General features: G+C 52.3%; 1 protein-coding gene across 1 annotated transcript in view; it reads left to right on the top strand.

The window, feature by feature from the left end:
• The first annotated feature begins 176 nt into the window (after positions 1 to 176).
• LOC142920150 (TPR and ankyrin repeat-containing protein 1-like) overlaps positions 177 to 25,008 on the top strand; it is a 29,985-nt gene continuing 5,153 nt past the window's right edge. Inside the window, exons 1-14 of the mRNA XM_076062621.1 lie at positions 177 to 360; positions 4,892 to 5,040; positions 7,324 to 7,438; positions 8,557 to 8,713; positions 9,604 to 9,728; positions 10,197 to 10,298; positions 12,713 to 12,848; positions 13,512 to 16,156; positions 18,167 to 18,401; positions 19,096 to 19,295; positions 20,516 to 20,653; positions 20,915 to 21,076; positions 23,764 to 23,926; positions 24,769 to 24,857. Of these exons, the coding sequence (XP_075918736.1) occupies positions 316 to 360; positions 4,892 to 5,040; positions 7,324 to 7,438; positions 8,557 to 8,713; positions 9,604 to 9,728; positions 10,197 to 10,298; positions 12,713 to 12,848; positions 13,512 to 16,156; positions 18,167 to 18,401; positions 19,096 to 19,295; positions 20,516 to 20,653; positions 20,915 to 21,076; positions 23,764 to 23,926; positions 24,769 to 24,857 (4,461 nt within the window). The 5' untranslated portion in view covers positions 177 to 315. The remainder of the gene's footprint in view (positions 361 to 4,891; positions 5,041 to 7,323; positions 7,439 to 8,556; positions 8,714 to 9,603; positions 9,729 to 10,196; positions 10,299 to 12,712; positions 12,849 to 13,511; positions 16,157 to 18,166; positions 18,402 to 19,095; positions 19,296 to 20,515; positions 20,654 to 20,914; positions 21,077 to 23,763; positions 23,927 to 24,768; positions 24,858 to 25,008) is intronic.

Here is a 25,008-nt window from a genome sequence, read left to right as displayed (position 1 = left end):
GTTTGTGGACGACTGTAACAGGGGGGCAGGTACAGTACTCTTGCGCGTGTTAAAGTACAGTGCGTATTAACAGGAGTCTACGGGGGAGGGGCAGCACTTATCAGTTCTACGGAATTCTAGCCTCGCTGTCACGTGGTCGCCTTATCCGCGCTACGTTTTCTAAAAGCACCCTATTAAGGCCTCGCACGTGGTCGCAAACGAGCTTGGGGGTCGCGTCACCCCGGGCCCGGCGGCGCGAAACGTCGGACCTCCCCCTCCTATCAGCCCGCCGGCACCGCCACGCGAGGGAATAGTTTTTCGCGTGTAACCTCGCCAATGGCTGGCATCGGCGGAACCCGTCAGCAGGCAACGATGAGCCAGGTAGGAGGGCGCACACGGGGCGTGCTGTTCATCACCCCCGTGTTGGTGAGAGGGGCCTGCTGTTCACTCCCATGCTGGTGAGAGAGGCCTACTGTTCATCACACCTGTGTTGGTGAGAGGGGCCTGCTGTTCACCACTCCCATGCTGGTGAGAGGGGCCTACTGTTCAACACACCAGTGCTGGTGAGAGAGTCCTGCTGTTCATCACACCAGTGCTGGTGAGAGAGGCCTGCTGTTCAGCACACCCGTGCTGGTGCGAAGATGGCGCTGATGATGGTAGCCTCAGCCGGTCGGTGCGCCCTGTTTTGTCTTGTTTTGTCTGTCAATTCAGTGTTTTGCCAAGATTTTCGGAGTTCTCTAACAAGAGACGAACTTTTAAATATCAGGGAAACAACTCCTGTGGATTTAATTCCTACTTTTCTGCTTCCAGCGGCAGAATTAGTAGGCATTCTAGTCAATGCCGCGCTAGGCTTTGCTCAAGCGACGAAACGCCGCCCAAGGGGTAAACGGTCGGGGGCTCTAGTACGGCTACGCAGACGCGGGATCCGAACAGTGCTTCCGAGCTTTTTCCTCTCCAACGTACGTTCACTGTGCAACAAAATGGATGAACTTCAGCTACTGATGGTAAAAAACAAAGACTTTCTTTCAGCTTCTGCATTGTGCTTCACGGAAACATGGCTGTGTGATTTGATTCCGGACACTTCGCTACAACTAGCAGGATTCCATCTTGTAAGATCGGATCGTGACATAGCACTCTCCGGCAAGACGAAAGGCGGTGGTATTTGTTTTTACATTAACAGTGGCTGGTGTGTAGATGTCACAGTGATTCTGCAACATTGTTCTCCACTCCTTGAATCAATTTTTATAACCTGTAAACCGTTTTACTCGCCTCGCGAGTTCGCGTCGCTCATTTTGGTCGGAGTTTATTTGCCGCCTTGTCCTCAGGTTAAAGAGGCCCAACGCATGCTCGCCGATCAGATTCTGAGTGTGGAGCGAGCAAATCCAGATTCGTTGGTTATCGTACTTGGCGACTTTAACAAAGGTAATCTCAGCCACGAACTCCCCAAATACATACAATTCATTAAATGCCCAACCAGAGAAGGGAACACTCTGGATCACTGTTACACTACAGTCAGTAGAGCCTACCACGCCGTCCCCCGAGCAGCACTAGGACACTCTGACCATGCCATGGTCCACCTGATTCCTGCATACAGGCAGAAACTAAAACTCTGTAAACCTGCTGTGAGGACATCTAAACAGTGGACCAGTGAGGCTGTGGAAGATTTGCGGGCGTGCTTAGACTGTACTGACTGGGATATGTTCACGACTGCTACCAATAGTCTGGATGAACTCACAGAGGCTGTGACGTCCTACATCAGCTTCTGTGAGGACTGCTGTATCCCAACACGTACCAGGGTGAACTTTAACAACAATAAGCCCTGGTTCTCAGCAAAGCTCAGAAGGTTGAGGTTGGAGAAGGAGGAAGCGTTTAGGAGTGGAGATAGAGACAGATTCAAGGAGTCGAAGAACAGGTTTAGCAAAGCGGTGAGAGAGGCTAAACGACTGTACTCAGAGAGACTAAAACACCAGTTCTCTACAAACGACGCTGCTTCTGTCTGGAGAGGGCTCAGGCAGATCACCAACTACAAACCCAGAGCCCACCACACCACTAACGACTCCCGCCTAGCCAACGACCTGAACGAGTTCTACTGTAGATTTGAAAGACAATTGGACTGTCCTGAACCACCCCTTCCAACCCAAGAGGCCCCATCCCCCACCAATACTACAGAGACGACTATCTCCTTTCAGGAGGGAGAAGTTAATAGACTTTTCAAGAGGCAGAATCCACGCAAAGCAGCCGGGCCGGACTCTGTCTCTCCAGCCACCCTCAGGCACTGTGCTGACCAGCTGTCTCCGGTGTTCACCAACATCTTTAACACCTCCCTGGAGACATGCCATGTACCAGCCTGTCTCAAGTCCTCCACCATCATCCCTGTGCCCAAAAAGCTAAGGCCAACAGGACTAAATGATTACAGACCGGTCGCCCTTACATCTGTGGTAATGAAGTCTTTTGAGCGCCTGGTCCTGGCACACCTCAAAGCCATCACAGACCCTCTCCTGGACCCCCTTCAGTTTGCCTACAGAGCCAACAGGTCTGTGGACGATGCAGTTAACATGGCCCTCCACTTCACCCTACAGCATCTGGACGCCCCAGCATCCTACGCCAGGATCCTGTTTGTGGACTTCAGCTCTGCCTTCAACACCATCATCCCTGCCCTGCTTCAGGACAAGCTCTTCCAGCTGAACGTGCCATACACCACCTGTAAATGGATCACAGACTTCCTGTCTGACAGGAAGCAGTGCGTTAAGCTGGGAACACAAGTCTCTGACTCCAGGTCCATCAGCACCGGAACTCCTCAGGGCTGCGTCCTTTCCCCTCTGCTCTTCTCCCTGTATACCAACAGCTGCACCTCCAATCATCTGTCCGTCAAACTATTGAAGTTTGCGGATGACACCACCCTCATTGGGCTGATCTCTGGTGGGGATGAGTCTGACTATAGGTGGGAAGCTGACAATCTGGTGACCTGGTGTAGCCAGAACAACTTAGAGCTAAATGCTCTAAAGACAGTTGAGATGGTTGTGGACTTCAGGAAGAATACAGCACCACTCACCCCCATCACCCTGTTAGACTCCCCAGTAAAAATTGTAGAGTCCTTCCGCTTCCTGGGCACTATTCTCTCCCGGGACCTCAAGTGGGAATTGAACATCAGCTCCCTCACCAAGAAAGCTCAACAGAGGATGTACTTTCTACGGCAGCTGAAGAAATTCAACCTGCCAAAGACAATGATGGTGCAATTCTATACAGCGATCATTGAATCCATCCTCACCTCCTCCATAACCGTCTGGTACGCTGCTGCCACTGCCAAGGACAAGAGCAGACTGCAGCGTATCATCCACACTGCTGAGAAGGTGATTGCCTGCAATCTACCAACCCTCGAGGACCTGCACACGACAAGGTCCATGAGGCGAGCGAGGAAGATTATGGCCGATTTCTCCCACCCTGGACACTCTCTGTTTCAGCTACTCCCCTCCGGCAGAAGGCTTCGGTCCATCAGGACCAAAACCTCACGCCATAAAAACAGTTTCTTCCCATCTGCTGCTGGCCTGTTAAACAAGGCCAAGGGCTAACACTGTTTTTAACATTTGATCTACATAACGACACCTTGCCGATATTAACTATGTTACCCTATTTGTATTTTTTATTTTTAAATTATATCTTAAAGCTATTTTATATTCGATATGTATTTAATTTTATATACTTCAGCCCCTTGGTGTTAGACTTTTAACCCTTATTATAGTAAGACTTGTTTAAAACTTATTTAAGATTTTAGATTCCTATATGTTGAATGTATGCACCATCCTGCCAAAGTAAATTCCGTGTCGGTGTGAACTTACATGGCGAATAAAACCCTTTCTGATTCTGATTTCTGATTCTGAGAGAGGAGAGGGGGTGGTGGTGGTGCACCACGTGGTTCACACGGTGGTGTGGTGTGTGGGTGATGTTGTTGTGTAGGTGATGTAGTGTAGGTGATGTTGTGTGTAGGTGATGTTGTTGTGTAGGTGATGTTGTGTGTAGGTGATGTAGTGTGTAGGTGATGTAGTGTGTAGGTGATGTTGTGTGGGTGATGTAGTGTGTAGGTGATGTAGTGTGTAGGTGATGTTGTTGTGTAGGTGATGTTGTGTGTAGGTGATGTGTGTAGGTGATGTGCTGATGTTGTGTGCAGGTGATGTGTGTAGGTGATGTACTGATGTAGTGTTGGGTGATGTGTGTAGGTGATGTACTGATGTTGTGTGCAGGTGATGTGTGTAGGTGATGTGTTGATGTTGTGTGCAGGTGATGTGTGTAGGTGATGTACTGATGTAGTGTTGGGTGATGTGTGCAGGTGATGTACTGATGTTGTGTGCAGGTGATGTGTGTTGGTGATGTGTTGATGTTGTGTTGAGTGATGTGTGTAGGTGATGTGCTGATGTTGTGTGCAGGTGATGTGTTGATGTTGTGTGCAGGTGATGTGTGTAGGTGATGTACTGATGTAGTGTTGGGTGATGTGTGCAGGTGATGTACTGATGTTGTGTGCAGGTGATGTGTGTAGGTGATGTGTTGATGTTGTGTTGGGTGATGTGTGTAGGTGATGTGCTGATGTTGTGTGCAGGTGATGTGTTGATGTTGCGTGCAGGTGATGTACTGATGTGTGCAGGTGATGTGTGCAGGTGATGTACTGATGTGTGCAGGTGATGTGTGTAGGTGATGTGTTGATGTTGTGTGCAGGTGATGTGCGGATGTAGTGTTGGGTGATGTGTGCAGGTGATGTACTGATGTTGTGTGCAGGTGATGTGTGTAGGTGATGTGTTGATGTTGTGTTGGGTGATGTTTGTCGGTGATGTGCTGATGTTGTGTGCAGGTGATGTGTTGATGTAGTGTTGGGTGATGTGTGCAGGTGATGTGTTGATGTTGTGTTGGGTGATGTGTGCAGGCTGAATTTGTAGAAGAAGTGGATGCGCTCTCCATCGTAATGAATCGGATGGGGAAGGATTTATTTCACATGGGCTACTACCTTGAAGCCCTCAAAATCTACGAGGAGGCTCTGTCCCTGCAACTCTGCCACTCCGCCTCTGTCGGCAGGTATCGTCAAATGCAGACGCATATCGTGACATCTAACGGGCAGGTTCCAAATGGAATTTGTGACATCTCAGCTTGGTCACACGCGTACGTCGTCACGGGATTGCCCCGGCGTTGACAATAATAATAATCAACGTGGTTAAATTTCGATTTGAAGCTTTCGTGACTGCAAGGATTCATCTTCTTTGGTTCTTTCGGTAAAGTCACCACCACCACCACCACGTAGAATGAGAATAAAATAATAAATTGATAAAATAAAATAACACAATAATAATATTCTCACTACAGCGCTGTCCTACCAAACAGTCTCGTCCCCTTCGCCTGATGAAGGCCGCTTGTGTTGTGGCCGAAACGTCGTGTTAGAATATTATTATTGTGTTATTTTATTTTATCAATTTATTATTTCATTCTCATTCTACGTGGTGACGGTGGTGACTTTACCGAAAGAACCAAAGAAGAATAATCAATGTGGTGGCGCTGATCGGCTGGAGGTCACAACGTGAGATTGTTACAGGGTCAAGGAACGCGGTCGCGAGGTAGCAGCTGCTGTGCGTTGTGCGATGGAGACTCGGCGCTTGTTGCGCAACCATCCCGAGTCGGGATTTTATTTGAACTTTGATTTGCTGACTCCTCCCCCCCGCCCTTCCCTCAACCGCCTGGGATAAGAAGGCTCAACTAATCGAGTCTCTCACCTTTCTGAAGAGATGCCGCGACTCTAAGCTGTCTCTCTCTCCCCTCCTCTGTTCCGACCATGGATGAACTCGTCCGTCTGAACGGGGCCCGTAGCTATCCGTGGTGCTAAAGTTGAGGGCGCTTTGTTTCCTCTCACACAGCTTAAAAGTCGTGATCTGAACGTGGCTCTTTCACTCCAGCACTGTCCTACCAGAGAGTCTCGTCCCTTCGCCTGATGAAGGCCGCTTGTGTTGTGGCCGAAACGTCGTGAGAATTTTATTGTGTTATTTTATTTTATCAATTTATTATTTTATTCTCATTCTACGTGACTTTACCGAAAGAACCAATGAAGACGCCTGCTTCACGTTTCAGGGCAAGTGCTCCTTTGATCGCTATCAAAGGGGTAACTTATCCCAGCCCCTCCCTTAACCTGTGTATATATAATCCAGGTCGTCTCTGAACTGTGCTCCCGACACAGATATTCTGCGTTGACTTTTACACCCGAAGACGGAAGCTCGTGTTGCCTCCGAAACGTCCGTGATTTAATTGTTTTGTCTTATTTCATTTTATCTACGCGACTTTACCGAATGAAACCAAAAGAGTTATGAATCCTTGCAGTCACGAAAGCTTCAAATCTAGAATTTGATTTGAAGCTTTCCGTGACTGCAAGGATTCGTGCTCTTTGTTTTTTTGCGGTAAAGTCCCACGTTAGGTAAAAAAAAAAAATAATGAAAACGACTAAAAATGAAATCGCGACGTTTCGGAGGCAACACAAGCTTCCGTCTTGTTTATGAATACCACGAAACATTTTAATAGTAATTGTTTTAACAGAAAGTAGTCACTTTTGACTGTTTATTTACCATGCATTAGGCTAGGCCTAGACTTGTACCGATCATTCTTGGCTGAGACCAAAAACAATCAAAGTGTAATTGCATTAAATAAAGTACCCACAGTAAATAACTCGTGAAATTAACTTAAAGTGAAGAGAACTACCAATAGAGACAGGCACCGAGGGTAGACAAAGGAATACAGAGATACAGGAGAGACAGCAAGACAAAATACAAAGGCAAAGATCCCCCGTGTAGCCTTAACAGACTGTAGTGGCAAGTGCTGTTAGCGAGCACCTACGAAGCCGGCACCGCACAAGAGGGGGTGGGTGGCCAGCACCACGCCCGACCGCCTTTGTCTCCCCAGTGGCGATGTTTACTACACACCACACCAGGTACTCATTTGAGGCTGAGTCGACCTAGGAGAGGCCCAGGACCGGTTCAGATAATCGTCACTGGTGGTGGCCGTGACTGGGAATCGAACCCGGGTAACTGAGTTCATGGCACAGTGCCACCAACCACTACACATAGAGACAGGCATCAGCTGGGTCCGAGATGTAATAACGGGTGATAATGCTTCCCCTTGTAGGCCAGGCCTATGCCAGGAGGTGTTTGTGCTTTCGTGGGATGAACTGTTGCATTGGCAGTAAATGCCCTTTAAAAAAAAAAAACTAGAGACCTTTGCTGTAAATCATGACATTCATTCATTAATCGCTGCGAGTGGATTTCAGTGAAACAAACCCCGAGTCGTGGCATTAAGCGACAGCTGACGTGTGACTCCTGGCAGAGTTGTTTCCCTGCTCTTCTGCAACATGGCCATGACTTACGTCAAGTTGGGGAGATTCGAAGATGCTGTGACCATGTCGTGCAAGTCCATCGACGCTGACCGGCAATGGTGCAAGGTATTCATTGCAGGCGGCAAGCCACACCTTTGCACGAGTCATCATCATAGTCAACAACGCGAATTGTCGTCTGTGTAAATATGTACGCTGGTCAGATGCTACGTTAATTCATATTTGGTATAATCCTTTTGGCATTGCCAACTGCTTTTCAAATGCATTTGGAAGTTGTGCCATCATGTGGCCCCCCCCCCAACGGAATTTGTTTTACAGCCCCCAGGGAGAGATAGGCCCGCTCAACAGCAATGTGGGATGTCACGCAGACGGGGAGTTGAGGGAAACACAGCCACACACACACACACAGAGAGAGAGAGAGACGGGAGGGACACACAGAGACAGACACAAATCTAGACACGTATCAAATATTTCCTAGATAACCTGCATATGCTGTTGGTGCACGTGCTCCGACCAAGCACCTTCTCTAAGGCTGGCACAGCCCCGGCGAAGGCGATCGTGTTACGTGTGGAGTAAGCGTCTCAGCGGTTTAGCGCGTTGCTCTTAACGACCCCACCACCTGTGTTCAATGTCCACCCACAGTTAAAACTGTCGTGAGAGATATCCACACTTGTCCTGGGCCCTTGCCCCGGTGTACAGGGTAGTCCCCGACTCACGACGGAGATGCGTTACGACGACCCCCCCATCGTAAGTCGAAAAATGGCCTAGCCCTACCCAGGAGTCTCAAGAAATGGTGATAATTTAGCATAACAGAGCAATTTACAGTACCGTACTGTATAAACTATATAGTGTATGTATTTATTAATTACTATACTGTGTTGCACAGTAAAATTTAAAGTAAAAAACAAGGTAAATTCTTTGCCTACCCACATGAACTGCAATTTCATAGAAAGTTTTTTTCAGGAAACAATCCCACACTCATTGCCAACACCAGTGACCATTATCCGAACCGTTCCTGGGCTTCCGCCGAGTTCGATTCGACCTCAAATGAGTACCTGGTGCATTGTGTAAATAATCGCAACTTAGGGAGACACGGGCAGCCCAGCATGGTGCTGGCCACCCACCCCCTCGTGTGCCACGCTGGTCTTCATAGGTGGTTTGCAAAACAGCACTTTCCCCAAAAGTCTGTTGAGGCTCCAAGGGGGGATCTTTGTCTTTGTGTGCAGGGTTACTATCAGCTGGGCACGGCGCTCGCTGGGCTGGGCGAGGCAAAGGAAGCGGTCGCTGCGCTGCAACATGGCCTGGCTGTCCTGCTTGTCTCCTCTGGCCACACCGTCAACCTCACCGTTGAATTCCTCATGGAAATGTTCAAGGCCATGAACCGTTAGTATGCCTTGGGATCATTAGGCGCAATGTCATACGGTTTGTGGGCACACTTACCGCAACACAGGCACGTGTGGTTTTAGATACAGAGGTCACCTCTTAGATGATGTGGATCTGTGTAGCGTGCATCTAAATGTGATTTGATCTCTTAGGCACGTGTGGTTTTATATACAGAGGTCACCTTCTAGATAATGTGGATCTGTGTAGCGTGCATCTAAATGTGATTTGATCTCTTAGGCACGTGTGGTTTTAGACACAGAGAGGTCACCTCCTAGATAATGTGGATCTGTGTAGCGTGCATCTAAATGTGATTTGATCTCTTAGGTACGTGTGGTTTTAGATACAGAGGTCACCTCCTAAATAATGTGGATCTGTGTAGCGTACATCTAAATGTGATTTGATCTCTTAGGCACGTGTGGTTTTAGACACAGAGGTCACCTCCTAGATAATGTGGATCTGTGTAGCGTGCATCTAAATGTGATTTGATCTCTTAGGCACGTGTGGTTTTAGACACAGAGGTCACCTCCTAGATAATGTGGATCTGTGTAGCGTGCATCTAAATGTGATTTCATCTCAAGGTGCTGTAAGTGGACGGTGCGCGTTGTTATTTTGTACACATTGGGAACGCACACACACGAACACCGCATTCCTCACTCGAAGCTGACACACACATGGACGTATGATCAACACGCACACGAACGCCACTTTTCTCACCAGCAGCTGACGCACGTTTACACACGCGCACACACGCGCACACACAAATGGTAAGTTTTTTTCACGTAAATGTTCCCTTCGTTTTTACACCCTACGGTGTGACATTGCTACGTTTTTGTCTTTTACGTATGCTCCCACGCTTGACTTGGTGGCCTTTCTGTCTGTGTTGGCCGCAGGCAAGACCGACAACAAGAGCCTGTTCGTAGGGGTTCTCCGCATGCTTCAAGAAGAACCGCTGCTGCACACGGAGAAAGTGTGGCAACAGCTGCTGCGCGAGATGGCAGAGCAGGGCCTCTGGAAGGCACGTGCGGCCGACCGCAAGTCGCGCACGCCAGTCGTGTCTGATGCCCCTACGGGCGCGGCGGCATCTCCCGCTCGGCCTCGTGGGATCGTGTCACGCGTCTGCTGAGAGCAAGGCGACGTTTGCGGGCACCCTGGAGCATCGTACGGCACAACGACGGGGGTTTTACGGCGCTCCGTTCTGCCGTCAGCTTGGCGCGTGTGAATTGGCACGCGCAGCGTTCGCGCCGTCTTAGACGCGCGCGAACGCTCAACGAGCGGCGATTTAATGTTGCGCGATCCATTCGATGCACGCGCAGTTCCCGTAGTGATCGTGCCCTGTTCGAATTAACGGCGGTGTTTTCCAACGACTCGTGCTGGTTTTAACCTGGCCGACGTTAATGCTTGGGGGGGGGGGGGATAGCCCTCTTGTCGTGGAACGTGTGTGGGTGATGTTGGTTTTTATTTGTGTCCGGTGTGCAAATAACAGGAGATGTACATAGTGGCGTGTACGCCCGATGACCTCCGACCCCTAAATTCTGTGGTGGGAGTGGAGCCGGCGTCATTAGTGAGTCTCTACTCCCTCTTTCAGGTGGGTCGATGAGTTTGCGATGTGGCCGTAGAATGTTTCTGGTCATACCCCTGTCATTACCTCCCGTAGCCACCAGTCCCTTCACACTCACAACTGATACCCCTGTCATTACCTCCCGTAGCCACCAGTCCCTTCACACTCATAACTGATACCCCTGTCATTATCTCCTGTAGCCACCAGTCCTTTCACACTCATAACTGATACCCCTGTCATTATCTCCTGTAGCCACCAGTCCTTTCACACTCACAACTTATACCACTGTCGTTACCTCCTGTAGCCACCAGTCCCTTCACACTCACAACTGATACCCCTGTCGTTACCTCCCGTAGCCACCAGTCCCTTCACACTCACAACGGATACCCCTGTCATTACCTCCCGTAGCCACCAGTCCCTTCACACTCACAGCTGACTCCCCCTGTCGTTACCTCCCGTAGCCACCAGTCCCTTCACACTCACAACTGATACCCCTGTCGTTACCTCCCGTAGCCACCAGTCCCTTCACACTCATAACTGATACCCCTGTCATTATCTCCTGTAGCCACCAGTCTCTTCACACTCACAACTGATACCACTGTCGTTACCTCCCGTAGCCACCAGTCCCTTCACACTCACAACTGATACCCCTGTCATTACCTCCCGTAGCCACCAGTCCCTTCACACTCATAACTGATACCCCTGTCATTATCTCCTGTAGCCACCAGTCCCTTCACACTCACAACTGATACCACTGTCGTTACCTCCTGTAGCCACCAGTCCCTTCACACTCACAACTGATACCCCTGCCATTACCTCCCGTAGCCACCAGTCCCTTCACACTCACAACTGATACCCCTGTCATTACCTCCCGTAGCCACCAGTCCCTTCACACTCACAACTGATACCCCTGTCATTACCTCCTGTAGCCACCAGTCCCTTCACACTCACAACTGATACCCCTGTCATTACCTCCCGTAGCCACCAGTCCCTTCACACTCACAACTGATACCCCTGTCATTACCTCCTGTAGCCACCAGTCCCTTCACACTCATAACTGATACCCTTGTCATTACCTTCCGTGGCCACTAGTGCATTCGCACTGTAGGCTGACTCAACCTGTCGGTGATTGTTCATAAGGTCATGCAAAATAGTCAAAACCTTTTTTACCCTGAGCTGCATTGCCATGTAGTCGTATGTCCTCATCAAAGTTAAGTTTAATACCATGATCAAGAATATTCATATGCGGTGGCTGTCATTATCAACGTTTCGACTCCAATCACCAGGATGTATTCTAAATTAATGTTCAGATACTGAGTGTGGCCAGTTCCCTGTCTTGGGCACAGTTCAAACAGCAGGGTATGGCCTCTCTGGTGATGCCTGTGCTCGAGGAAGGAGTTTCCCAGGTTCACGTGAACTTGTTATCATTCCAAGCCACCAAGCCTGTTCGATTTCCAACTACTGTGCTAATTTATTTTTTGCTGCATCTGTTTTTTTTAACTCTTGGAACTCAAAGATAACACACAAATGTCTACAAGGGACAGACAAGATCGCATTTTTTTAATTCTTTTTTGGAAAAGTGAAATATACAGCAGCCTCTAACGCGTGATTATTCTCTAATCGACGTTGTTCCCTCTCCCTGTCTCTCGGTGCATTCCAACGGATGTCTCGCTGTGATTTTTTGCGTAATTTCCAGCTTTTATTTTCCGGTGTTTTCCCAGCGGCTCTCTGCGTTTCTCATCCGTGTCTTATTAGGCGGTGATTGTGATCTAAGCAACCTGCCGGGTGGCTCAGTGGCAGAGCAAACGGCTCCCAGTTAGAGGGCTGTGAGTTCTAATCCTGGTTGGGAGTTAACTTCACCCATCATCATCACCCCTCAACCGTTTGATAACAAAGCAATCATCATCAGCTGTGAAAACCACAGCAAGAAAATTTGAAAAAAAAATAATTCTTGCTGTGGTTTTCACACCTGATGATGATTGCTTCTTGTGTTGCAGTCGAAACGTCGTGAGAATTTTATTTCGATTTAAAGCTTTCGTGACTGCAATGATTCATCTTCTTTGGTTCTTTCGGTAAAGTCACGTATTTTATTGTTTCCCTTCTACGTGGTGGTGACTTTACCGAAAGAACCAAGAATATGAATCTCTCTCTGCAGTCACGAAAGCTTTAAATCAAAACTTTAAAATGAGCAACCACTTTGTGAGAATGTCAGCGGCAGTTGGCGTGTGGGTCGACTCGCCCTCCCACCGTAGAAACGCAGAGTTTACACCGCTGGCTAGGGCCGTGAAACAGCAGATGAGCACCGCTTCAACTAATTTGGGGTAGGCAAATCACTTTTGACTTAACCTAAGCGAGAACGGTTTCAAGGGAGGAGACCCGTGGTGAACTGGCGTGTGGAGGGCCCTCCCGTGTACTTTTTGACCAGTGTCCTCTTGCCACAGCTGCTGGCCCCGGGTCAAGAGAAGTGGATCGCCGTTTTGGTCACGTGGCTCCTCAGCCACGGCGCGAAGCCCGCCTCCATCGGCGCCAACCCCTTGCACGCCGCGATGATCCTCATCCTTCACAAGGGCATTGATGGTAAGTAGCAAGAAGTGCGCGGTGATTCTTCGAGGTGCGCAAGTGGGAAACGCGTAAGAGTGTGTGTTAACCCAGGGGTGCTATTGTACTGCACGTATGTTTAATTAATTTTGCGCCGTTATGTGTGGTGGGTTCTGGAGACACTTTGGATAGGCAACTTCTTTATTACAGTACATAGTTCATAGTTAGTTCATAGTTCATTTATTTGGTATAGCCCTGTGAGCCATTCGGCTCTTGAATCGGGTGCAACCGCAACAAACAAAAAACATGAACAAGAAAACATCTTAAAGTAACTTTGTGTTGACTGTGCAAACAGAAAATACAGGAACAAAAATATCAAAATATTCCTGAAATAGCACCGTACACCAACGCTGTGTGCAAAAATCCCAGTGGGATGCAAGTCAAATAACAACAACAACAACCACAAGACAACTAAGATTAAGGCCATCAGTCTAACTCCGCCACGTGGCGGTGAGCGGCCGTCTACGGGCAAACTGGCCCGCACGTCGGTTCGCCACCCGGGCCACGTCGCGGGCTCGGCGCCTGCTTAGCTCGCGAGAACCGACAGGGTCGGGAGGCGCGCCTCCGGGCGATTGACGCAGAGAGCCGCGTTTCTCAGGAGCTGCTTATCACTTTGCGCCGTGTTTTTTTATCTGTCGCCAGACGAAGAGGGGCTGCGCGTCCTGAAGCTGCTCTTGGAGAAAGCCCCGAACGTCAACGCGAGGGACGCGGGCGGCAACTCCCTGCTGCACCTCGTCTTCTCTTCGCCGCCCTCGAAGCGCCACGACGAGATACTGCGCCTGCTCGCCGCGTGCCGCGTCGACGGCGCGTGCCGCAACAAGGCGGGGAGGCGCGCGTTCTGGGGCGTCGGGCCGAAAGACCCCCGCGTGCGGACGTGGAACAGCCTCGCCCGCGAGCAGAAAGGCGGCGGCGGCGGCGGCGGGAGCGGACGCGACGGCGGGAGACGCAGGCGCCCGCCGGAGCGCAGGAGGGCGGCCGGGCCCGAGGCGCTCGCCTCCGATCCCGTGGGCGAAACGGTCGAGGAGGCGGGGGAGGACGACGACGGCGACGACGACGGCGACGGCGACGTGGAAAAAGTGGACGCCGCGAAGGAGGATGCGGTCAGTTTGGCCCGAGACGCCTTGGCCCGAGAAATCGAAGGGCTCATCGAGGAGTACGACCCCGCGGAGACGCGGGCGGCGAGATCCGCGGAGCCGGCGTCTCCCGCGCCGACGGCCGCCGAGCCGCCCCCGAGCGTCGCCGAACGCCAAGCCGGCGGCGGCGGCGGCGGCGGCCCTCCGGACGCGCCCGACGAAGCGGACGGTTTGTCCGACGGCGAAGACGCCCGCGACGAGGACGGTGTCGGGGACGGCGGCGGCGACGACGACGGTGACGACGGCACGGCGGGCCCTGACTTCGAATCGCTGACCTGGGAGATCGAGTGCACTCGCGACGCCCTCAGAACCCTCAACGACAAGAGCCTCCCGCGCGCCGCGAGGAGGAATATCGTGAGGGTGATTTACTCGCTGGGCAACGGTGACTGGCACCTTCACCGCATCAAGAAAGTGAAAGGCGTCGCCGAGTCCAGCGAGATCAGGCTGTTTGAGGCCAGGGTAGACAGGGCCGCCAGGCTGCTTTGGGAATTGGCGATCGACTTTTCGCCACGTTGCAGTGCCAAGCCCGAGAAAATCACCGGCTCCGAAGAGTCTGCTTCGGGAGGAGAGACGACTGGAGAAGTCTACAGCGAGATCATCCGCATTTGGGACATTGTCCTTGATCACAAGCAACTCGACCACAGAATAAAGAGGATCATTTCCTCCTGCGACCGTGGGACGTCCTGCTCGCTCCGCCGCAAGCTGAAGGGCATCGAGCGAGCATCGTTCCCCTCGCAGCAGAACGTGCGGCGGAGGTACCCGCTGCTCTTCGTCAAGGCGGGCGGCTCCGCCGGTGCCCGGCCCGTGTCGGCGGAAGCCCGGGATTACTTTCCTCCGGCGAGCACGACGGAGAACGAGTACAACATCGAGAAGTTCCACACCTTCGGCACGACCGTGGCGCTCAACGTCCTGCGCTGCCCCGAGCAGACGATCGAATACCCGTTCCGCGTGGGAGAGCTGGAGCACGCGGTCATCAACCTGAACCCCACGCCCTCGGAAGCCATCATCCTCGTTGGCCGCTCGGGCACCGGCAAGACCACGTGCCTGATGTACCGGCTGTGGAACACGTTCGACAGGTATTGGCAGACGACCGCGCTCCGGGGAGAGCCGTGGATCCCGAAGGCCGCGCTTCCGCCGCCTCCGTTGCCGGACGACGCGGGAGTCGGGGAGGACGTTGCGTTTGACTGCCCCGTGAAGAACGGCTGTGTGGGTGATACCGGCCGAAAGGGAACGCGCGAGCCGGAACGAGAAGCTTGCCTCCATGCTTCAGAGCTTTTCGACGTCGACCGAGGAAATGATTTCTTGGAACCTGCGGCCGAGCTCGGTGCCGCACGGCTTGCAAGTCACCAGCCCGAGGGAGGCGCCGCTCCAATTTGTGAACATCTTCATCAGCTGTTTGTCACCAAGAACCACGTGCCGTCTCGAGAGGCGCAAAGGAACTTTGTGGAACTGTCCAAATCTACCGCCGGCACCCGGCACTACTCGCCCGTTGACATCAGCGGCGTGTACAGGCTCCAGGACGTCAAAGACGAGAACTTTCCGCTCTTCTTGAACTCGCGACAACTCCTCCTGCTGCTCGACGCGTCGCTCGCGAACCCGTTCTTTGCCAGGAACGGAGACGGGAGCTTAAAGGAAGCCGTCCGCGGGTGGTCCATGGACGACGACATTTTGGGCCTCGGCGACACAGAAGACGCGATGGAAGAGGATCCTGACGACGAGGAAGACCACCGGGCGGACATCGGCAAACTTCACGAATCCAAAAAAGAGGACCCCAGGAAGTTCGTGACGTACGAAGTGTTCACGAGCGACATCTGGCCCGCCATGGTGAAGGGGAAGAGCCCGTATAACCCTGCCACGGTGTGGATGGAGATCAAGTCTTTCGTAAAGGGCTCCGTGGAGGCCCTCCAGAGCCCCAACGGGGTCCTCGGTTTGGAGCACTACGAGGAGCTGGGCCGGAAGCGGGCGCCAAACTTCACCGGGGACCGTGGCGAGGTGCATCGGCTGTTCCGCGCCTACCAGCACGTCAAGTCCCAGAGGTGCTTCTTTGACGAGGAGGACCTGGTGTTCCACATCTACTCTCGCCTCTGCCGGCTCGAGGTCACGCCTTGGTCAATACATGAGCTCTACGGGGACGAGATCCAGGACTTCACGCAGGTGCAAAATCAACCGTGCCGGTGCACGCGTTAAGTCGGTCGGAATCGGAACGTTTATTTGCATTGGAGGAATCCGATGAGCTATGAAGCTGAATTTTGATTTAAAGCTTTCGTGACTGCAGGGATTCATATTCTTGGTTCTTTCGATAAAGTCACCACGTTGAAGGGAAACGATAAAATAATAAAAATAAAACCATCACGACGTTTCGACTGCAACACAAGCAATCATCATCAGGTGTGAAAACCACAGCAAGAAAATTTGAAAAAAGTGGCGTTTTTTTTCTTAACGTCAGCACCACGCAGAGCGATTTGACAAGTTTGTTCAGATGGACGAGTCCATCTATGTTTGGAAAAGAGGAGGAGGGAGACGAAAATAATGGATGCGGTCTGAAAGCCACCGTAAGCGTGAACAATCAATTAAGACCCGAAATGAAAGGACTTTACCGAAAGAACCAAGAATATGAACTATAAAGCTCTTTTTTTTACAGATCTCCAGATCTCAGGGCACATTTGGAGATGTGTTCCTGATTTTTGGATGCATCTGAAAAATTATGAAAATTGGTACCTAGATAAGAATTTCGGACGAGATCAGAATTTACATCATTAGACCTCCTTTGCCAGTACCAAAATAAAATAATAGGGTTTTCCCCTTTTTTTTCTGGCAACAAAACTGAAACTTTTTTTACAAGGATTAATGTTACTGCATTAACCACAATACCTGCAGTCAAAATGCAAACAAAAAACACACACTATGATAATATATGTGGCATTGTCCTTGAAACTGATTGGTCCACACCAAGGGACGAGCTTGATGATTCGCTACCGCCTTAGTGCTGCGTGGTTAGCGAATCATCAAATAACACGTTATTTAAATGCGTGCCTACAAAGAGCAGCGTACTTCAATAGGGATTGCCATTGGTAGGGCTATTTTAATAAACAATGAATAATAAAGAGGAAGGACAAGTTCAAAGGCCTCGCATAATGCACATGCATAATGTACGTTGCCTCAGTAATCCCCCCCCCCCGTCAATTGTGCAAGAGACCAGCTGCGTGGTCAACACATCTATGCCTCTATATAAGGAACGGAACAGTAAGACTTTTCCACAAATCTGGCTGTTGCCTGATGAAGCTAATTGTAATTACTGGCGAAACGTCACGGTACTCAGACTGTAAATGTTGTGGCTTGGCTCTCCAACGCACAACCGGTGTGCTGTACTAGTACACAACACTATACACTACACTACTATACACTACACTATACACTACACTATACACTACACTATACACTACACTATACACTACTATACACTACACTATACACTACATTATACACTACACTACTATACATGACACTACACACTAGTGCTGTACTAGTGATGAATTGGCCACGTTCTGTTTACGTGACAATCCTTACTAGTTGGCTGTTTTGACGACACATTTATATATTTACGCGATTTAACCCAAAAACCTCTATTACGGATGATATTGGTCGCGAAAGCCTACGTGACGTGTTAAACTGCATTGCGCACGTGTGGATTCTTGTATTTCACCACGGTGACCCACAGAGCATTAACCGGGTCCATAACTAAATAGCAAGGTTAGGGAGGTGTACAGCACGCCATTGGTGAAAATAACCAGGAGCGACGGGCCAAAGTGTGAAGCAACACTTGGGAATCAAAAAGAGCGGAACAAACGTCTCCCACAAAATAAAAACGCTGAGATAGACCCTGGGCCGGGACATCCGGCTAGGACGTCGGGGGACTGACGGGCGAGACTAACGGCGGAGTAGAGGTTCCAAGGAAGGAGAAAGCGGTGTAGACAGACGACGGCGATTCGGAGAAGCGAAGAGCCGCCGACACCGCCGGGAGGCGTTTGCCCAGCAGCGGGAGGACGTTGACGGTGGAGAGACGACGGCAAAGTAGGTGCCGACTGACCGAGCGCCGTCACCTGCGACCGCCGCCCCCCCTTCGCCCCCTCCACCCACCACCACTCCACCGTGTCCCGTGCGCAGGCCGAGCTGGCGTTGCTCATGCGCTGCTGCGCCGACCCCAACGCCATGTTCCTCACGGGGGACACGGCCCAGAGCATCGTGCGCGGCGTGGCGTTCCGTTTCAGCGAGCTGCGTTCGCTCTTCCACTTCGCCAGCCTCCCGCCAAGCGGCGGCGGCGCGGCGCGTCGCTCGCGCATCGACGTGCGCAAGCCCAAGCGTCTGTACGAGCTCTGCCAGAACTACCGCTCGCACTCGGGTGAGCGCCCGCGAACACGTACAGGCCTGCGCCTGGGCGGGGGGGGGGGGGGCAGGCGGGTGGCACGCCGAGCCGCCGTCGCTGCCACCGAGGTCCGGGTCTGCGGATGTCCCCGGCGCGAGGTACGCGCCCTTGCGTTGGGGGGGGCGTCCGCCCGTGTTCGGTGACTCTCCTTGGCTCCGTGTGGCAGAGTCGGCTTGAGCGAGCTGGTTGGACTCGGGCTCTGAACCGGCATCTAATGAATCCGCTGTGGTTATTGGGGAAGGGCCCTTTTTTGCCGTACACCGCCGCCCTTCCGTGAATGCAGCCGGGAGCAAAACTAGTCGGGCTCATTGAACGGTGAAGCCTGCAGCAGATAGTTTAACATGGAGGCTTTTCGCAACCATTATTAGATTGCGTAAATGTGAAAATGCGTCATTAAACCCACCACCACCCAACACAGCAAATTGGTAAGGTTTGTTACGTAATCAAAACGTGCCAATTAGTTACTGCTGCTGAGTGTCGCCGGTTCTCGTAATGCTATTAAAAACGCGACAACCTCGGCGCAAAGTCAAGCCGCGCCTTCTTCTCAGGTCGGGACCACGAGTTTAAACACTTGGTCCGTTAACACGCGGCCTCCGCACGATCCCCCCCCACCACGTAACCACCGCCGGTCCTTCCTCTCCCACGTGCCCCCCGCGTCCCTTCGCGCCAGGCATCCTGGCGTTCGCCTCCAGCGTCGTGGACCTGCTCCAGCACTTCTTCCCCGAGTCGCTGGACTGGCTGCCACGGGACCAGGGGCTGTTCGCGGGGCCGCTGCCCGTCCTGCTCGACTCGTGCAGCTCCGAGGACCTGGCCATCCTGCTGCGAGGCCACCAGCGCCGCGCCCAGCCCATAGAGTTCGGGGCGCACCAGGTTTGTTTGCCATTGGGCGGCGGAGGCCGGCTTTGTTTTTTTTGTCATCTGTAATCCGTGTACAACCTGGTGGAAACCGGTATGAAACCGGTATAAAGCGGTCTGAACCGGTTTTCGGCACGTGTAGATATCTGCAGCAGTAAACGTAACCTTTTAAACTCGGGAACGAAGGGAGCTGCCTGCCGCGGTGGGTGTCATAGGCAGCACGCTGGACTTGCAATCCAGCGGTCGTTGATTCCGGGGCACAGCAGCTGCAACAATGGAGCAGGTTTTTCAAATCCCTCCCCTCCCCCACTATCCACTCTGCAATATACACGGGCGCACCGCAGTCGACTGGCAGGTTACGCGTGGTGGGATCAAGTGAGGGTACGCCTCCTCCTTCCAAGACGTTAGCTTAGGAGACAATGCCAGATACCCTCTATTGGAAGCCCTTCTTCCGGAAGTGGCATGAGCAATAAATCAATTGCAGGGCTTGCCCCTCTATCTCTTTTCGACCCAGTAACTAGGACAAATGTAACCGAGGGGTGATCTAGGCCGCCGTGAGGTTTGTACGTCCGCGTGTGCGCCAATCGGTGCATTCGTTACTTAAAAGTTCCACTGGAATCGGTTGCCGTTTCCTAGACTTTCATAACCGGTAATCATTGCTCAAGCCGGTTATCGGATCAGTTACCAGTTAGCAACAGCGGTTTGTACGTGTCTTAGCTTTCCACTCGCGTACGAAGCGCATGGCACCCTCATTTGAGAAATGGGCCCGAACGATTTGTTACCGAGATACCTCTGGATGTAACGTACGTTGAACTTCTTTCGCCTCCGTACGTAACCAACCGTGCTAGTGTTCAGATGTAGCCTCGGAGTTCCAAGCCGAGCCCGTACTCGAGCGTAAGGAGTGCTTGGTGCAGGTTAGGGCTCGTCTACACGTAGCGCATTGTTATCGTCTGCTTGTGAGTGTGCACGTATGCCCCCTTACACGCGAGTCATTACACAGGTAAACACGCATGGTGTAGTGGATATCAGCCGGAAACCTGGGTTCCATTACTGGTCGATTCAGCCTTAAAGGACCATCTTGTGCGGCGTGTAAACTTCAGCGCTCGGGAAACAAAGGCGGCCGGGCGTGGTGCTGGCCACCACCACCACCCCCCTCGTGCTCAGCAGAGCCACTCGCCCCAATAGTCTTGCGTGGTGCCGCTACAGGGGGTACCTTTGCCTCTTGCGCGCGACAGGTGATCCTGGTTTGTAATGAGAAAGCCAAGGAGCAGCTCCCAGAGGAGCTGAGCCTGGGCCTGGTGCTCACCGTCTACGAGGCCAAGGGGCTGGAGTTTGACGACGTTCTCCTCTACAACTTCTTCTCCGACTCGGAGGCGAGCTTCCCCCCCCCCACGGCCTCCGCTTGGTGCCCGTTGCACGTGTCCCCGATATTGCCACCTTTCCCTCCTTGTCAGGGGACTCCTCGGTGCGGCCATCATGCCCTGGCGGCACGTCTTCGCCCTCCTTCTGGTCACGCCGGCTCAACTCTTTCCGCTCGTCTCGTTCTCTCGCTCGTGCGTCTGGCGTGCGCGCGTCCCCGCCGACCCTCCTCGCTCCGGCCGCGTTCTTTACGCCCGCGGGGGGGCTGTGCGCAGGCAACCAAGGAGTGGCGGGTGGTGAACTCGTACGAGGCGCCTGCCCGCAGCGACGACGCCGGCGCCGTGTCCTCGCCGCGGCCGCTGGAGGAGACGTTGCTGGAGGAGGAGGTGCTGCTGCCCGGCTCCCGCCCTCTCAACTTTGACCCCATTGCCCACAAGGTCGGCTCCTCGCTAACGGTCGCTCGCTTGTCTGGCCAGCTATCGCTGCACAACACAAAGCAAGCGGACGATACCTCTCCTTCGTTGATATTTTAAAGATGTTTTTTTTACATAATTAAAAATAAGAAAAGGTTTTAACCCTTTCTGGGAAATTAAACAGGAGGTTTAAAAATAGAAACATTTTGCAAGGCATCAAGTCTGCATTAACCACCACACACAGTACTTGTGGCAAATCATGCCAGGCAAGGCCCACTGAGCTACACAGCTCTTTTTCAGAAGCGGCCTGGCCACAAATCATAGCTCAGTGAATTAGCTTATGATGTGGATTTCATTTTTCCTCAGCCAAATACTCCAAATGCATGTTTCTAAATGTGGAAACGGAGAGAAATCCACGTGCCCACGGGGGAGAAACAGGCAAACTCCAAATACACAGGTGCCAGGCTTGGGGATGGAACCAGTGACCTTCTCTGTACCACGCGAGATAGTTAACATCGCGCCACTGTGGCACCCGCACATCCCTGTCCTCCACGTGAAAGCACTTCTCACATTCCCCGTCACGCAACGCTTCTCAGATCGCGCATTCCCAGAGTGCCTTGCGGTAGACAGGAAGTTTTTAAAAGCGACTTTATTTTTCACACGGCGGCAACAGATCTGGTTGAACGGGACGCGTCGTCCGGTTATTGACGTCGTTGCCGCCGCACACAAAGCCGGCTCCACCGACACCGCTGACCGTGCCGAGCGTTCGCCCCCCCACAGGGCCTCTCCACCTGACGTTCACAAACCCGAGTCGACTTCGGAGCAGCGCTTGAACCCCGTGCGCACATTCGGCCGTCTCGTCACTCCGCTGCTGGATGAGGGCCTCCCCATTGGCCAGGCGGGCTGTGGTGGGGGGGGGGGTGATTTGACCATACTTCACCACGCCGGTCAACGTCGGTTGACGAAGTCGGGGAGCTTAGACGTGTGAGCATGGAAGCGCAGTATAACAATTTGATGTTGCTACACCTCTCCCACTGCTGCTCATCACGGAGCTCTGCGGCCTCCAGCACGTGTTATGCATGGCGGTCACGCGTGGAAGCACTAGCCAGGCCCAAATACCAGCTTAGCTTCTTAGAACTGATGAGCATATTGAGCAAATATTCCAGGCGATTACTCAGTGGCGATTACACGTGGCAGTAATCATCGCCCGCGACTGGCAGACTCATGCCTGTTGGCGGGTCAAGTGCCGAGTCACCTTGTGAATTGGCGCTTGACCTCATCTGAGATTAGATGTAAGATTTTTTATTTAAAGCTTTCGTGACTGCAGGGATTCATATTATTGGTTCTTTCGGTAAAGTCACCACGTAGAAGGGAAACAATAAAAAAAATAAAACAATAAATTTCTCACGACGTTTCGACTGCAACACAAGCAATCACCATCAGGTGTGAAAACCACAGCAAGAAAATTTGAAACAAGTGGCGGTTATTTTTAACGTTAGCACCACTTTTTTTCAAATTTTCTCGCTGTGGTTTTCACACCTGATGATGATTGCTTGTGCTGCAGTCGAAACGTCATGAGAATTTTATTTTAATTATTTTTTTATAATTTTATTGTTTCCCTTCTACGTGGTGGTGACTTTACCGAAAGAACCAAGAATATAGATAGATGTAAGGTGTACAGCACTCTGGGACGACCCAGCGTACAGGAGGGAGGTGGCACTCTGTCAAACGCAAACCGTTGCCGTCATCGACATTGTTCGATGAAAAGGCATTTGAAGAATCCCCCGGGGTGAAAATTGGCGCGGGGTTTCATTTTTTTGTACCCTCGTGAAAATTGGCAAGCTGGAACGGTTTGTGTCAAAACCATCGCTGATCTCGTCACCGAGCGCAAACCATCGCCGCAAACTCCGCCCCACCCTTGCAGCGGCCTTTGGCTGGCCCGTTGAACAAAGACGGCCGCCGCATCGCGCGCCTTCAGGGTGCGCTTCCACAGCTCTCTGAAACGCCCCTCCTTCTTCAGGACCGCTTCTCGCATTGTTTAGTTTCGTTGTTCTTCATCCCATGCGCCTCCTACGAAGGTCGGTTGGCTACGTACGGCGTGAAAGACGTTCGACGCTACGCGCCGGGCGCCTCCGCACACTCGGCGCGTCTCTCGCACACACACACAGACACACACACACAGACACACAGACACACACACACACACAGACACACAAACACAGACACACACACACAGACACACAGACACACACACAGACACACACACACAGACACACACACACAGACACACACACACAGACACACACAGACAGACACAGACACGCACAGACACACACACACAGACACACACACAGACACACACACACACAGACACACACACACAGACACACAGACACACACATACAGACACACACAGACACACACACACACACAGACACACACAGACACACAGACACACACACACAGACACACACACACAGACACACAGACACACACACACAGACACACAGACACACACAGACACACGCACAGACACACACACAGACACACACACACACAGACACACACACACAGACACGCACACACACACACATGCTGCGGAGGGCGGCGGCTACACCGAGCGGCAGGGTTTCCACTTGCCAAGGGGGTTTTACCGAGGCCACGCGGCGACGCCGGCGCGCCGGCTCACCGCGCCGTATCCATTCCCCCAGGTGCTTGTCGGCGAGCTCAAGCGCCTGTACACGGCGGTGACGCGCGCCCGGGTCAACCTGTGGGTGTTCGATGACCACGAGGAGAAGCGCACGCCCATGTTCCGCTACCTCGTCGGGAGGAAAATCGTCACGCTCGTCCGTGCCACCCCGGGCGAAGAGGAGGGTGGGTGGCGGAGTCGCGTCGCCGCTTCGGCGATAACGCTCCGCCGGCTCCCGAGCCGATCGGCCGTCCAACTGGCGCTCGCACGATCCTGCTTGTCCCAAGAGCCTCCATTCAGCCACTGACTAGCACTCGTCTCACTCCACGGCACTCTCCATTCTCCTGCCTCTCCCCTCTCATCTCACCATACTCACCTCCATGTCCTCTCCTGCCTCTCCCCTCTCATCTCACTCACCTCCAGGCACTCTCCTGCCTCTCCCCTCTCATCTCACCATACTCACCTCCATGTCCTCTCCTGCCTCTCCCTCTCATCTCACCATAATCATCTCCATGTCCTCTCCTGCCTCTCCCCTCTCATCTCACCATACTCACCTCCATGTCCTCTCTTGCCTCTCCCCTCTCATCTTACCATACTCACCTCCATGTCCTCTCCTGCCTCTCCCCTCTCATCTCACCATACTCACCTCCATGTCCTCTCCTGCCTCTCCCCTCTCATCTCACCATACTCACCTCCATGTCCTCTCCTGCCTCTCCCTCTCATCTCACCATACTCACCTCCATGTCCTCTCCTGCCTCTCCCTCTCATCTCACCATACTCACCTCCATGTCCTCTCCTGCCTCTCCCCTCTCATCTCACCATACTCACCTCCATGCATTCTCCTCCCTCTCATCTCACCATACTCACCTCCATGTCCTCTCCCGCCTCTCCCCTCTCATCTCACCCCACCACCCTCCACGCTCTCTCCTGCCTCTCTCCTCTCATTGTAAGATTTAGCTCGCTTAACAGCACTTTCCCCAACAGTCTGTTAAGGCTATACGGGAGACCTTTGTCTTATGCCCTGCAGGCCTGGATGATGGTGTCTTTGTGCGCTCTTCCACGCCGGAGGAGTGGAACGCTCAGGGAGATTTCTTTTTCAAGCATCGTCGCTGGAAGGTGAGTGCCGAGACAGCTCGGTCTGGACACCTGGGCCTCAGCGTGGCAGTCCAGCCGTCGCTTGCCAGTGCTTGTTATTGAATTCACGGTTACCAATTTCACTAAACTGAGCTTTTTTATTTGACCAGGCAAGGCCCACTGAGTTATAGAG

This window comes from Petromyzon marinus, unplaced genomic scaffold (assembly GCF_048934315.1).
Source record: "Petromyzon marinus isolate PM22_M1 ecotype Great Lakes invasive population unplaced genomic scaffold, UKy_Petmar_22M1.pri1.0 PM_G_Scaffold_69, whole genome shotgun sequence".
NCBI classification, from domain to species: Eukaryota; Metazoa; Chordata; class Hyperoartia; order Petromyzontiformes; family Petromyzontidae; genus Petromyzon; species Petromyzon marinus.
This window is presented reverse-complemented; position numbering and strand designations above follow the sequence as displayed.